This window comes from Procambarus clarkii, chromosome 71 (genome assembly GCF_040958095.1).
Source record: "Procambarus clarkii isolate CNS0578487 chromosome 71, FALCON_Pclarkii_2.0, whole genome shotgun sequence".
NCBI classification, from domain to species: domain Eukaryota; kingdom Metazoa; phylum Arthropoda; class Malacostraca; order Decapoda; family Cambaridae; genus Procambarus; species Procambarus clarkii.
Window position 1 is genome coordinate 15,070,317 of NC_091220.1, and position 16,419 is coordinate 15,086,735.

A 16,419-nucleotide genomic window follows, 5' to 3' on the forward strand; every position below is an offset into this window, starting at 1 on the left:
TTTGCAACCGAAAGGTCCCAGGGGCTCACTTATGCACAGACTCAGCCGGGAAAGAAAGTGGAGGTAGAGAGGACTTTGGTAAGCAGGACTGTTCCCGAACAACACTAAGAGTCGAACGAGGCCGTCACAAGATTCCGAATTGAGGGGTGAGCGTAATGGAAGGTTCAGAGACTTGATGTTTTATTTTCTTTAAGAGGGAGGGAGGAACATGGAATGATCCAACATATGCTTCTGATAGGAAAAGAGCGTTGATTGCAATGTAGTTTGCGATGTCGTACGTGGGCATCAGCTCTAACCTCAAGGATAGTAGGCAGGTCAAAAGGCAGATTGGAGGATGATTTCAGAGGTGTCCACATTGGTAATATAAGTGTTGAGCGACACGGGTGCAGGAGACGGGACCACTGTTAAGAGGATGAGCAGGGAAGGGCAGGAAGGTAGTGGCCGGGTTGTAGGGATGGTGACTGAGAGGGAAAACCCTGACCAAAGACAGCGAAGGGGCTGGAGAATGATGCGTATCAATCAAAGCCAAAATAGCGAGTACATGTACACGATTCTGAAGCAGGGGACGGAATGAGAGTAGGTCGATATTTCCTGACGAACAACGCACGCATATGTGAAGTCGCTGAAGTTTCATGCTTCATGGCCACTGGTTCGATAAGGCTAACAGACAGTCGAGACGGATTACTATCTTATAGTGAGCACAGGAGTGGGAGTACGTATGGTCGGCATCATCATAATTAATGCAGCGAACCGATAGGGTTTTGCAGGCAGACTAAACATCGCCACATTCGCAACGAAGAGTGCAAAAGAACACTTTAATTCGGCAAGTTGAAGCTCCGTGGTTAAACTTTTAAACACTGGCGCAAGGAGGGAACATAAACTTGAGACAGTAATTTGACACCTCCGAGGACATATGAGGTCAAGTTAAGACTGCTTGCGAAATCCTGCCAGTTATGTGTCTTCATTTTGGTGGTGCCCACTGTGCAGACTCCCATTCCTATGCTCATTGTAAGATAAGACAGTCCATCTCAACTGGTTAGTCTTCTCTAACCAAAGGCCATGAAAAATGAAATTTTTTCATCCAGCTCAGATCAGTGGTATTAAAACATGTATCTGCTACAGTCACATTGGCGAATGATAATGGAGCTTGCATGTATTTCAGCCAGTCTCTGGTCAAAATGTACAAGGGCCACAAACAGATACAGTTCACGTTTCACGAAATATGTATTTGTTGTATTTACATAAAAAGAAACAAGAATAGAATTGTAAATATTTTAATTATACAGTGATGAACGAGGATATATATACATCATTTTAGTTGATTATAAAACATCTACAAAGATTGTGAATAGCAATCAAAGACATTACGGGGCTATTCATGCCCGTGCCACCTCTTGGATGGCTTAATCTTCATCAATCAATCAATCAATCAATCATCAGAGAGATGCCATGTCGCTCGTTACCAATATGCGTTAATGAGGACACCTTAATATCCCCTCCCCCCAAAAAACAACTCCTAAACACCCTCTAAGGATAGCGAAATGCTTCCTGTGTTTATTTTTTTGGAAATAAATCTCCTTTTGGTCAATGCTATGATTGCAAAGCACTTGACTGTTAAACTGAAGCATATCAGCCACACACACACACACAGCCTCATCAATGCAAAACATACAAACAGGACGTAAATCAAAATAACGTGTTTGATCATTTAGGCACCCAATCTTCACATCTGACATAACAGAGACGACGTTTCGGTCCGTCTTGGACCATTATCAAGTGGCGACGTTTCGGTCCGTTCTGGACCATTATCAATTGGCGACGTTTCGGTCCATCCTGGACCATTATCAAGTGGCGACGTTTCGGTCCGTCCTGGACCATTATCAAGTGGCGACGTTTCGGTCCGTCCTGGACCATTATCAAGTGGCGACGTTTCGGTCCGTTCAGGGTCATTATCAAGTGACGTTTCGGTCCGTCTTGGACCATTATCAAGTGACGTTTCGGTCCGTCTTGGACCATTATCAAGTGGCGACGTTTCGGTCCATCCTGGACAATCATCAAGTGGCGACGTTTCGGTCCGTCCTGGACCATTATCAAGTGGCGACGTTTCGGTCCGTCCTGGACCATTATCAAGTGGCGACGTTTCGGTCCGTCCTGGACCATTACAAGACTTGATAATGGTCCAGGACGGATCGAAACGTCGTCACTGCTTTTATTTTCAGATTAAAAGCTATGGAACTTCCCACATGTATATATCACAAGTATTTTGGCTTGCAGCCTCTTGTAATGTGTATGGCAATCGTATATAGTAATTATGTTTTGCTATTGCCATGTGTATGGCAACTGTTGTGTGTGTGTGCTGTAATTATCAACTGCACTGTAATCATTATATTAACATCGCAGCATTTGTTATGTATCTTACAAGCCTCATGAGTAAGACAATTTGTCATTTGTATTTCAAGTGTCAAATGTATTGTAAATACAATATATGTATAGTATTTGTCATGTACCTCGCAGTCATGTGTAAGACCATTGTTATGTGTATCGTATTTGAAATTGAAAATAATGAGACAAATCTCATTGATACATCAGGTTAATTGTGATTTCTCTGTGTATTGAAATGGGTGTTAGGGTCCCGGCCCGCAGTCCAGGGTTGGGGCAGGCAGGAAGTTCAGAGCTACCCAACACGGTGGAAGCATAAAAACAACAGTTGTATGTATTCCTTAACAGGAAAATCACCTTTTCGAATAAAAACTATTAATAAAGAGAGGTTTCATTTAAACAGAAACTCAGTAAAATTGTTATTTATTTTCATGTTTTAAATGTTATTTCTATATAACGAGAACTGGTGATAAAATTATAAAAGGATAATTATGAGCATTTATTATTAAACAATAGTTTAACAATGATAAAATTATTTGCAAATTTCATATTCATTGATTACGCACCTAAATATTTGTTTGTAAATCAAGTGCATGAAAAACTGAAGAAAAATACGTATAATGTTAGAGCCCATAAATTGATAAATGAGGTCATGTTTAAGCATGGCCTTCAACCTCCTCCAGTTCCTGTTGAGACTTGCGGAACTTGGCCAAATTCAAAGCGGCGATTTCCTCGGCCTCTTCGATCTGGCGCTTGTAGGTCCTGATCTTCTGTTGCAGCTTGTCAACAAGGTCCTGCATCTTGTCGTGGTTCTTCTTGTCCTCGTCGGACTGGAAGGTGAGCTCCTTGATGCGCCTCTCACACTTCCTCAGGTTCTTCTGGGCATCAGCGTGGCGGCGGGATTCGTCATCCAAATGGCCTTCCAGCTCACGAATGCGGGTTTCCAACTTACCCACAGCCTTCTTGCCAGTCTTGGCGACGGTACTTTCGCTTTCCTCAAGGCGAACTTGAAGTTCCTTAAGAGTAACTTCCAAGGCCTTACGCAACTTCTCCTGGGTCTGGGCGTGTTCCTGCTCAGCTCGGAGTTCGTCAGCCAGGCGGGCGGCGTCAACCATGGCCTTCTTGGCTTTGTCTTCGGAGTTCCTGGATTCATTCAACATCTCATCCAGGTCAGCCTAAAATATGTAAGAAATATATATGTACAAATATTTATTTAGGGATTCCAATTTCATCCGAATACTTCAACAAATATATTAAGTAATTTAGTTTCTCTGATTCGATGTATTATTATTATTATTTGAATGATCATTAATAAGGAATTATTTGATTGATTTAATCTCTGTAATATATAATTTTATTACCGTCTAGTGTATTCGGCGTCAGTGATGCAACTGTTAAAATGTATGAATAAATAATTACCTGAAGAGTAGTCATTTCACCTTCCAGCTTCCTCTTGGATAGAGACAGTGCATTGTTTTGGGCAGCGAAGCTGTTCACTTGTTCCAGGACATCGCGAAGCTCTGATTCTGCCTGTCGGCGACCACGATCTGATTGTTCCAGAAGAGAACGGGACTCTTCTAGCTCAGCATTTATAGCATTTGCTCGTCGTTCAGCAATACCATATTGTTCACGGTACTCTGAGGCAGAACGTTGTTCTTCTTCAACGCGCAGTTCCAAGTCTTTAACGTCGATCTGAAGCTTCTGATGTGCTTTTGCAAATCTGAGTTGGCTTTGTTTGAATGGTCCAGGGCAATCTCGAGTTCGTTAATGTCAGATTCCAGCTTCTTCTTCTGGCGAAGAGCTTCAGCCTTGCCCTTTGCTTCGGCTTCCAGAGAAGCTTGAATAGATTCAATAGCACGCTGGTGATTTTTCCTGGAAGATAGAAGTATTTTAATAAATGTTAAATAATCAAATTATGACACTAGCTTAAGCAATTAGCATGTGTTTCATGTTGTATTAATAAAGTAACTTACCGGGTGTTATCGAATTCCTCCTCCTTCTCTTGGACACGTCTGTCAACTTCCTGTCTGACCTGACTGAGTTCCAATTGACTACGGAGCACCTTGTTTTCTTCCTGTTCGAGGGCGGCTTCAGCTTCTTCTAGAGCACCTTGGAGCTCCTCTTTCTCGATCTCAAGGCGTTTGTTGTTCTTTTCCAGTTCGTGGTAGGTGCGGCCTCCTTCACCAAGCTGATCCAGCAAAGTCTTTGATCTCATCTGAAAGATTTTTGTTCTCGCGGCGAACGGAATCTAGTGTTTCTATGTTCTCCTCGTGGGCTGACTTAACACGGAAAAGTTCAGAAGAATAGTTGCGACACTCCTTCTGGGATGAATCCAGTTCGGCTGCAAGGTCATCAACCTTCAGTTTCCATTCAGATATATTCTATCAAAGTTCTTTTGCTTCTTTCAGCGGCTATGGCTAGAGAATGAGCGCGTTCAGCTGCAAACCTGTAAGTTCTTCGAGCTCCGCGCTAGCGCGTTGTTTATTCTTTTCAAGACTTAGGTTCTTGACATTCAGTTGCTCAATCTGCAATTCTGCTTCCTCAAGGCGGGCAGCAAGTTTCGCTCGAGAGACTTCAATCTCCTCAGCGCGGGCAAGTCCTTCAGATTCATACTTGGCACGCCACATTTGAGCCTCGGCGTTGGCTTTGGAAAGTTGACGTTGGATATCCGCTCTACCTTCAGCCTCTTCTTCCAACTGCTCACGAAGAGTATCAATATCATGTTCCAAGTTGCGATACTTTCCAAGAATAGTTGCACGCTCCTGGAAAAAAAATTAACAAATTAAACGAAATACATACATTATTTTTATTTGGTAAAACCAGTAAGGGGAAACAATATGTAAAATACCATATATATATTCAATATCTTACCCTGCCCTCTTCGTCTGCGAACTTCTTAGCGTCTTCTAGTTGGTTGGTAAGGGACAATTTAAGCTTAGACAGAGCATTAATCTGGCTTTCGGCTTCTTCAACTTGGCGCAGAAGATCAACATTCTCAACAGCAAGCTTCTTTTTGGTAGCATCAAAGTCATTGAGTGTGCGGTTGGCTTCATCAAATCGGCTGTTAACTTCGGCGAGCTGTTGCTGAAGTTGCTTGTTTGTCTTCTCAGCTGCAGCACTACAAGAAAAACAAAACATGGAGGATTTGTTTTTGCGTATTATGTCAACTCTCAATCGTTGACATAATATATATATATATATATATATAATATATATATATATATATATATATATATATATATATATAGAATAATATATGTATATATTATATATATATATATATATATATATATATATATATATATATAGTATATATATATATATATATATTATATATATATATATATATATATATATATACATAAATTAGTTACCAATGTAATATTATAATGTTAAATTGATTAGCTTTGAACAAATATTTGAGTATATTTGAAGATATAAGGAAAAATAAGTTTTGGCAATATAGAGAATCGGCTTTGTCTACTATGCCAGTTATGCTGTTTCATAATATTATGAACATTCCTAGTAAAGAGACATAAAGAAAATTTCCTGTACAGTTTCTAAATGAATGGAAATTTCACAAGCTTATTCAGAATAAAATTAGACAAATACTGGTTTTGAAACAAGGATTTAGAGTCTGTGGAGCAGGGATGTTAAGTACATAAGAGACATAAGATAGCTAGTGTGTTTTACATGGGGCATTACAACAAATACATGAGTGGTATTGATGGGAATAAATTGGAGCTGCTCCAATAGGCTTTCGGCACTACCTTCTATCTTTAAGAACAACGATTTTATAAAGAATATTAAAGTTTACCTTATCCCGAGCTAGGCTGTCCATGGCAGCCTTGGCATCATCAGCGTCACGCTTAATAGACTCCTTGTCCTTCTCAGTCCTGTTGTGAAGCAAGAATAATTACATCTATCAAGAGGTAGAACAATGATAATATATATACTGTATATATGTATGTATGTATGTATGTATGTATGTATGTATGTATGTATGTATGTATGTATATATATATATATATATATATATATAATATATATATAATATTATATATATATATATATATATAATTAAATAAAACACTCTATGTGTACATTATGTGAACATCAGAAATAGAATTCGTGAATATTTACCTTGCCTTCATCTTGTTGAGATAGTCTACTTGTTCTGAAAGTTCATTTACGGCATCATTGTGCTTCTTACGAAGGAGATTAAGTGCAGATTCATGCTGGATGTTGATTTCCTCGAGGTCACGACGAAGCTTGACTAGCTCAGTCTCACGCTTCTTGTTCAGCTCGATCTGGGCAGCGGTGGCTCCACCAGCCTCGTCCAAGCGGTCGCCAAGTTCGCCGAGTTCGCGTGCCAAGATAGCTTTGCTCTTCTCAGCCTTGCCGCGAGACTGGCGCTCTTGCTCAACCTCTAGCTCAAGCTCTTCAATACGAGCCTGAAGCTCCTTGATTTGCCTCTGGGTCTTAATTGCAGTGCCTTGTTCTTCATCACCTTTGTTGGCAAGTGAAGCAATTTCCTTATCTTTACGTTGAAGTGTATTCTCAAGCTCTCTGTGATTGCGTTCAAGATCAGCAACAGCCTCTAGAGTCAATTTCAAGTCACCTTCCACTTTTCTTTTGGCCTTCTCAACCTCGGAACGCAGTTTTTTCTCACGTTCAAGAGAATCTTCAAGTTCGTCAAGGTTTTGCTCGAGCTTTGATTTCACCTTATTGAAGTGATTGCACTTGTCCTCGATGCTCTGAAGGTCTTCAGCGGTCTTTTGATTGCATTCTTGAAGGTGTTTCTTCTCCTTATTTATTTTATTAAGCAGTTCTTCTTGCTGAGCAATCTCATCATTTAGAGTATGTATCTGCTGATCTTTAGTAGCTTTGTCCTGTTCCAGACTTTGAATTTTAGCGTCAAGGTCGTCAAAGTCTTTCTTCAGATTGCCTATTTCCTGTTCGAATTTCTTCTTGCCTTGGGCTAATGAGTTACGAGCCTCCTCTTCTTTGTGTAGGCGTTCAGTGGCTTCCTGAATTAAAGAAAATAAAAAGTAAATTAGTTCTCACTTTCTATTCGAATAAAACACGAAAAAGAGGATTTAATAATCAATTTAATTTTTTTTTACAAGATTATAAGTGACCAGTAGCAATTGCATTAAATCAACTGTTTTTTGCAGAACAATTAAGGCTGAATTTTAAGTATGACATAATTTATATTCACATGAAATCAATAACCCAATGCGCCATGAAAAACAACATTAACTTTTGTTTTAGTTAAATTAATTAAGACAATTTTGCAAACTCATATGTGAAACTTACAGCAAGCTGAGACTCGAGTTCTGCCTTTTGACCTTGCAACTTGGCTTGCTTATCAAGGAACTCTGCCACGCCACCTTTTGTAGAATCAAGAGCGACCAGGAGACTGTTCCTCTCTTCTTGAAGAGTAGCATTGGTAGCTTCAAGTTCCAGACGGTTTTTAACTTCTTTCTCGTATTGTGCCTCAGCCTTTACTGCCTGCTTCTCAAGCTCTTCAATCTCGTCCTCAATGCGGCTAACATGGAGCGTGGGCCTGATCTTCTGCCAGAGGAAGTACCAACCCCAGTTGCGCATTACCATGAACTTTCTCAGGTTGCGCTGGACAACAAGGAGGGCAACACGCTGGTCCTGGAGTTTCTTGTAGTACTTGCGGCTCTTGAAGCCTCGGATCCACGACTGCAGCCATGTGATCAACAAAGACAGGCGGTTGTCACGGATCTCCTCTAGGGTACCCAGGACACCAGCGCGGAAGAACACCTTTTCAAAGTAGAGTAAGAAATGTTGTTAGTATAACTATCTTAATCACATTCTTTAGTCTGAATTAAGATTAAAGGCGCATGGACATTTTCTTGTTTTTGCAATATTATCAATATTTAACAGTAGCCAAAATATTCTTAGACAGAGTTTGGAAATAAGGATGCAAGATATGATCTTTTCTAAGATCACACTACTGTATATTGCTTCTGAAATGCTTTCGTGTAATTGGTATGTCCTCAAAAAGTCACATTTAGAATAACAAATATCTTTCTGAAATATTTGATTAACAGATTAATCAACTGAACTTGCCTTAGTGTTGCCGAGACGATAGAGCTCTGCATCAAGGCCAGACTTATCGAAGCAAACCTTAGCGGCCTTTTTGTCGTCTTTGATCTCACTCATCTCCTTGGAAGCCAGGATCTTGTATCTGTAAAGTAACTGGTGTCAAATATCACCTAAAATTTACACGAAGTTTGGCACTTTACATCTGTTAATACGTATGTGTTTTCCAGTGTGTCGGCAACTCTTAACTATGCTTCATATACAGACTTGGTAACGAATACAATTATGGTTAAGTATAAATTAGGGCATATTTCCTGTCTTACAAGTAAGTCAAAACAATAATTGTGCATATTCTATAAGTTCAGTGACAAAATATTGTAAACAGAGCACTGGGTAATTCAATTCTTTAATATCTAGCAAACTGTTTTCATTAGCTTTAGTTAAGTCAACTCACCGGTGCTTGAAGTCATGGTAGATCATCCTGTTAGGGAAGCCCTTACGACAGATACGGATGCCCTCAAGCACACCGTTACAGGTGAGCTGATGCATGATAAGGCCGGCCTCAGTCACACCTGAAGGAGGAGAAGTTTGAATTATGCTCGAATATTCTTATAAGTCATCATCCATTAAATAAATTCATTAATGATATAAAAATATGAGCTCCACATAAACTACTGTAAATCACTTTTGTTGATGACAACATTGGATTATTATTTCCTTATGTCGCTAGTTAATATCTGACTTTACCAATTTCTTTCGAACGATAAAACTGTCTTCAAGAAAACCTTTTGCAATGTAAATAACTATGCCGACTGAGAATATTATCAGTGTCCCCACTAGTAACCTATCTGGAAACTTCGTCTTGTTGGGGACGATACAGTGTTTATATGAGGCTACCTACCCGGGGACTTGGTCTTGTTGGGGACGATACAGTGTTTATATGAGGCTACCTACCCGGGGACTTGGTCTTGTTGGGGACGATACAGTGTTTATATGAGGCTACCTACCCGGGAACTTGGTCTCGTTGGGGACGATACAGTGTTTATATGAGGCTACCTACCCGGGGACTTGGTCTCGTTGGGGACGATACAGTGTTTATATGAGGCTACCTACCCGGGGACTTGGTCTCGTTGGGGACGATACAGTGTTTATATGAGGCTACCTACCCGGGGACTTGGTCTCGTTGGGGACGATGCATCGAATGAAGTGGGGATGAGTGGCGTTGAGGGTCCTCATCAAGTTGTTGAGCTGATCCTGGGGAAGATGAAAATGCAGACGGTGTTAACTGACGCAGAATTTCTTCAGCTGGATTGGGAATAATGCTGCTGAACTACGATTTGATACTGATGATAGCTCTTAAATGATAATACGAAGCGTAAAAGTACTTTTTGATATAGATTAATACATATATGTATTTCTTTTTTAGTGACTTGAAGCATGTAAGTACAGTAGGACAAATATACTTCAGAACATCAGTAGGAACTATGAGAAGGATTCGAACCTATGCGCTGGCTACAAATGTACTTACCCTGTATCCAGAAGACACAGTTTTGAATGAACCAGATTTTGCACCGCGACCACCTATAAGAAAGAATATTTTATATTCGTTGTATTATACAATTATTTTGGATTTCATTTTATAATTGTCTTTCATTGTTTTAAGCAAATGCTCGTTAGATAAAATAATATTTGGTATTAATAACGTATATCAAGGAATAATCCAACAGATAGCAGCAGGGAAAACTATTCTTAAGTTTCACTTTATGAAAATGATCAAATTCTTGTGTGTTTCTTCCATCAAGATACAAGAGGGATGTTGTAATCTGTGGAGAAAGAAAGAAAATACTTATTAGTTCTACTTGCAGAAATATCAAAGGAAGTATATGTTGCATACTATATTGATAATAGCTAACAATATACTTAAACTATAATTTGTAAATGTTCAATGACTCAAACGGATAATGCGTAAACATAACGATATAGCCTTATCACTGAAAACTTACCACCTTTAGCATCACCGGTACCAGACTGCCCGGATGGTCTAAGAAGACGGTGACAATAAGTTCGTTATTAGACTTCTTGAGCTGGTCGACGACGGTGTCATTGAGGGGATCCTTGTTCTTCTCCAGCCAGCCAGTCAGGTTATAGCTCACAGTACCGGCGTAGTGAACGATGGCGAAGTGGGCTTCGGATTGACCTGCCTTCGGTGGCTTGGGCTTGATGAACACGGGAGTCTTGCCAAGATGGTTATTGTTCAACTTCTCGGAGAAGGTCTTGTCAGTGGCCTTGGGGAACATAGATTCCTCCTCTAGGATGGCGAGCAGACCCATTTTCTGTCGATAAGTAAATGATGTCATTGGTATAAGGTGAGAGAGGTAGCAAAAAATAAAATACGAAAAATAATGTAATGCAATGATTTTTTTAGAGGTAACGGGGTAGAGGTTTTTTTAAGGGGAAGAGGTAACGATAAAAGGATTTATTTCAGTATGCCCTTTAAATAAATTCTTATAGTAATCAAATTTAGATTGGATTCAACTTGAACGCAAAGCACTTTGTTGGAAAGCTACCTTCTCGAAGAGCTCGATGCAGGCCTGCAGATCCATACCGAAGTCGACGAAGACCCAGTTGATACCTTCCTTCTTGTACTCCTCTTGTTCCAGCACAAACATGTGATGGTTGAAGAACTGCTGCAGCTTCTCGTTACAGAAGTTGATACAGATCTGCTCGAAGCCGTTGTACTGTTTGGATTAAATGAATTCTAATTTTAGCATACGAACCAAAAGTAAGAGTGCAGCTGGAATAACCGCCATAAATTATAAATATACTGAAACATAGAATATAATTAATTCTTATAATGATACTAAAAATAATAATATTTTGTTTTTATTAAGCTTGTTATATAATTCTAACATGCAATCCTCAACTTAACGCCATAAATACTAGTAATTTATGACCATTTCGATTAAAGCCATATTCCCGTTATTTCTTCATTTGAAAATGTACTTGAGAAACGCTCATTGAAAGTTTAAAAAGGCCAAATGTTCAATGACTGGACTTTGTATACCAGTACTAAACAATATATAACTCACGTCGAAGATCTCAAAGCCGGCAATATCGAGTACGCCGATGAACATGGCTCGCTTCATGCCAGTCTCAAGAGTGACGTTACATTTTTGGACCAGAAACTTGAAGACACGATCGAACAGACCCTTGGCCAGAGCACCAACGGAGTAGTAACACTGATCCACGTTCATGCCCTTGGACACGAACTCGGCGCCGACCTTGATCTTGGGCTTGGTAATGTTCCTGTACAGGTCCTCACCCTCAACGCCAAGAAGCTTGGCAACTTTGTCTCCAACCTGATAAAGAGGAATCAGCAAGTTACTTTTCAACATTACAGTCTATGAAGGATACTTTATGACTGGATCAGAATCACCTAAGTATTGCCACACTATAATAAAGTTGTAATTATAATCACCTCAGTGCCGTCGGCCTCAGCCTGCTCCTCGCGACCCCTCTGCTTGAACTTCATCTCGCCCATGTGCATGACAGCGGCTGTCACCTTGTAGACATCCGTAACCTCTTGCGGACTGAAGCCCAGAATGTCAAACGCGTCCTGAAGTTGAAAGAAACCATTAGAGTAATCAAAATTAGGTAAATAAAATCATAGTATAAAGATTTATGCTGTATTCTAATGCCCGTTCTGATTAATAATTTTGCATTTATATCGTATTATTCTATACAAATGGATAATTATGTGAAAACGTGCTAAAAATTTACAATACAATTTTGTTTAATACATAGTAATTTTCTGGAGAGTAAGTGTGAGTTCAACAGACACAACGACTCTGCTACACTCACAAATACATATAACTCCAATTGAGAACAATCCTCAACTAACTACCGTACGCTTGAGGCAAGAGAATGTTCTTTTTCAATAAAGTTACTTGATATACAGACTATGTAAGTCAAATTTTAATATTTTGTGTTTATGGGTTGATTTTACTTAATACCCCGATAGTATTCTTGCAATTAAAATACTAACTTTATTTTTGGATATTCTTTAACTTGCGTAGGTGCTACCTCTACAGCCTAACCAAAAGTACTCAGAAATGTTGAAAAGTCACGGCAATTTACCCAAGCTTTTACTTTAATTATAATTCGTCAGACGAATGATATCCTCGAGTTATACACGCACAAGATGAGAAGTAACGAGAGTAAAATAAAGTAATAGAGACGCAAGCAATAACGTTTTATATTTCCACAGAATGCCCTTTCGGTGAGAGGGAATGTTATCGTTATATCTCACTATTCTATACAAATGTGAAATACGTTACGGTACTTTTCGTGTGAAAATTACCGTAATACTGTTATACAAAGAAGTCCACACACACACACACACACACACACACACACACACACACACACAAAATATGACCAGTATCCACGTAAGCCGCCTTACGTGTTTGGACAAGGCTCCTACACCCATTGATGGTTTAGGTTAGACTTACTGACACACACAAACACTGATGGTCAAACATTGTAGACAAACACTGATGGTCAAACACTGTAGACAAACACTGATGGTCTGGGGATACTCCCACACCCATTAATGGTTTAGGTTAGGATCATACATCCATTGATGGTCTGGGGATACTCCCACACCCATTGATGGTTTAGATAAGGCTCCAATACCCACTGATTAAGGCTCCTACACACACACACACACACATTCTGATGGATAGGGTTTGACTCCTACGCTCAGTAATAACACTCACGTGACAGAACTGCATGTCCTCAGCGTCATCAATGGAGGGGACGGTGACCTTGCCCTGAGACACGTAGTGGTAGTCGTAGATGTCATTGCTGAGGAAACACGTTGCTGTAGATGGAAGGAAATATATAAGTAATCGTACCTAAATTTCGAAATAACATTTGATTTTGCCCATTTTCTTTCTTAATCTTCAGGATTCCATCTCGTACCAAATAAATAATGATTGTGTGCTATCTTCCGTGTTAGCATTGCACATTATGATTAGAAGTGGCCATTGTAAAAATTTAGTCAAACCGCTATATTGAAAGATCCAATCGAAGTTGTTTTTAAATGTAAATATAAAAAGTCCGGCTGATTATTCTCTCAGGTTTGGACTTTCAACGAGTTTTAAAACTGAATACATAAAACAAAAGGGGACAGAATATCGATTAATCGTCTTAGAATTCCTCGATATTCAAACCAATCCATAAGAGGAGCTTCCCTACGCAACAACACAACTCACTTAACAGAAGTTTTCTCTGCTTCATCAGCGGAGGAGAAAGTAATGTTGTTCCCATATTGCTGTAAGTTAGAAAACATTTATTTAAATGATAAAATATGAAAGTAATCAGATTAAACATTTTTGTCTGTATTGTTTTTGAGGAATGAGAAGGGATATAATATAGAAATTTGGAAATATGATAATTTTCGTATTAGCAAGGCGTGAATGATGCTTCAAGAAAGTATTGTTATTATTATGACATAAACTGGGCGGGTGGTCCAGCGCTGGGACCTAAGGTTTGTTGAGTGATGTATATCTTGAAGAGACACATCAAGCTAAGAGAAGATTTTATTGGCAATGACGTTAGTAGATGATTGACGCTAACGTTTTTGAAGCCCCCGACTATCCAAACGTTGCCTACAATAACGTTTGATGAAACCTTTCCAAACCCTAGAGTAAAAACGTTAGCTACAATACAGTCTATTTTCAACTTGTCATTATATCGTTGTCAACACTTCGCCGCCAGCTCACCCAAGGTATACCGTCTTTAAATAATGTTAAAATGCGTTGGCATCCAGACTTTATTCATAAATATTTATTCCTAAGAAATAAATATTTCATTTTCAGCAAGGTGTTACTGCTAATCTAACTCTAGCATAAACAATTATGAGTTTGACACATCATATAAAGTATGATTTGTCAAAATATAATTTTAAGTGTAATCTTAAATATGACGTCACTGCTAGGCATACAGTGCCATGGACGTACTGAACGTGTATTGATTGGGCGAATTTTACGAGCAAAGACTTAAAACAGAATGAATAGGTCCGGTACCTTTAAAGGCTTTAGATATTTTTGCAACTTGATCTAAAAGAGTTTTAACGCTCACCTCTGCACGAAATATATATATTAATCTTTAATAATTAAAATATATAGGTTCAGGGTAATAATATTGATCATAAACATATAGATAATTGTGATTATGCAAAAACACTTACGTTTAATTTCCTTGACTTGGTCGGACATCATCTCGTAGAAGATATGGTAGGAGCGCTCAAGAGGCTGCTGGGAGATGACGCGAGCCTTCTCCAGCAGGTAGACCTCAATGTCAGCACCGGCCAGCTTGCCGTTGGGTTGGAAGTGGATACGGATGAACTTACCCTGTGTTAGGAACAGAGTCCATCAATAATCAAGGAGCATAAAAATATTAAACGCCACAAGTTAAATTTGTTGATAGATCAGTAAGAACATTCCCCGTGTAAAACAGCAGAGAGTAAGAGGAACTCACGAAGCGGGAGGAGTTGTCGTTACGGGTGGTCTTGGCGTTACCGAAGGCTTCCAGTACAGGGTTGGTCTGGATGATCTGGTCCTCCAGGTTCTGAAGTAACAATTAAAAAAGGTACTTTAATGTCAGGCTATCGAAAATAAATCTCTAATAATGATGCAGAATAGTACTAACAACAATCAAAAATACAATTTTTTAACAAAAACCAAAGCAAAAATTATTAAAATTTACATTATTCGAGTGTGAGATTGTTTTAACTTAAGGAGCATGGTATACCTCGCTAATCGGTATACTTATACTGAGTTTACTCTAGTTCTGGACTACGTTAAGAACTTAAGTATACTTGCTGGTTGGTCAGTAAAACTATTAAAATTCTATTGACCTTAATAACCCTCCAGACGTTGACAGTTCTTAAGCTCAACACCAACCCAACTCTAGCAGCCAAGGTAATAAATCTTAAAGAAAACAGATGCCTGCTTCAATTAACTTCAATTAAAATACATTGAAATAATCTTACCTGCTTGGCTGCTTCGCCTGGTTTCTTTTCGGTGGCGCCGACGTTGGCGAAGTAGGAGAGTACCTTCTTGGTGTTCTCAGTCTTGCCGGCACCGGACTCACCGCTGTGGAAGGGAAATAGAAAACTAGAATTACAGGAAAAAAAGGAATACATGGAAGTATAAATGATATTGCTATTTACTACACTTAAATTTACATATTTTGATAATTATGAAGTCGTGTACATTTAGGTGTATTGATCATGGACGTGCTTGTGTATGAATGTGTGCGAGTGTTAATGATTTTGTGTGTGTATGATTGTTGATGTGTATATTGTGTGGGTGCATATGATTATGTGGGTGTGAATGATTGTGTGGGAGTGTATGTGTGACTGTGTATGATAGTGTGTACATATGAATGATTGTGAGGGTGTTTTTGACTGTGTGGCTGTATATGACTGTGCATGGGGACCTTATGATTGTGTGGATATGTATAGCTGAGTGTGTGTATGATTGTATGTGTGTATGTGTGTGTGTGCATGACTGTGTTTAGGTACGCATGATCGTCGGTAGATTAACTTACGTGATAAGCATCGACTGATTATCACCAACTAAAAAGAGAAATAATCAGAAATTAGATGGATTTGGTTGAATAATTAAATTTATTGCAATATATATATTTGTATATATGGCAAGTATCGTATACCACTTGATTACATTCTTTGAGTATACCCAATGAGTGAGTGAAAACAACTGGTTAATTCATTTTGTAATTTTCGTTTTCAGGCTGTGTGAAAACAAAAATAAACATTCCATGACCTCTAGACATTTGGAAATTAAGTACTTACGCTGCATCATGTTCATGTAGGCGCCGTCAGCGATAGCGAAGAGATGGGGAGGCACTTCGTTACGCCTCTTGCCCTGATAGATC

General features: G+C 39.1%; 1 protein-coding gene across 1 annotated transcript; it reads right to left on the minus strand.

The window, feature by feature from the left end:
* Positions 1 to 2,786: 2,786 nt before the first annotated feature.
* LOC138349703 (myosin heavy chain, muscle-like) lies at positions 2,787 to 16,419 on the minus strand (the record flags this gene model as incomplete). Its single annotated transcript, XM_069312063.1, is given in 27 exon segments — positions 2,787 to 3,554; positions 3,799 to 4,082; positions 4,085 to 4,251; positions 4,353 to 4,579; positions 4,581 to 4,759; positions 4,762 to 4,785; positions 4,788 to 4,821; positions 4,824 to 5,141; positions 5,251 to 5,495; positions 6,196 to 6,275; positions 6,523 to 7,409; positions 7,699 to 8,172; positions 8,482 to 8,599; positions 8,909 to 9,026; positions 9,621 to 9,708; positions 9,983 to 10,035; positions 10,461 to 10,484; positions 10,487 to 10,787; positions 11,022 to 11,192; positions 11,544 to 11,813; positions 11,933 to 12,070; positions 13,233 to 13,336; positions 14,708 to 14,870; positions 14,998 to 15,087; positions 15,512 to 15,614; positions 16,072 to 16,099; positions 16,337 to 16,419. Coding segments are annotated over 27 exon segments (5,290 nt in total), but the record flags the coding sequence as incomplete, so codon positions are not given.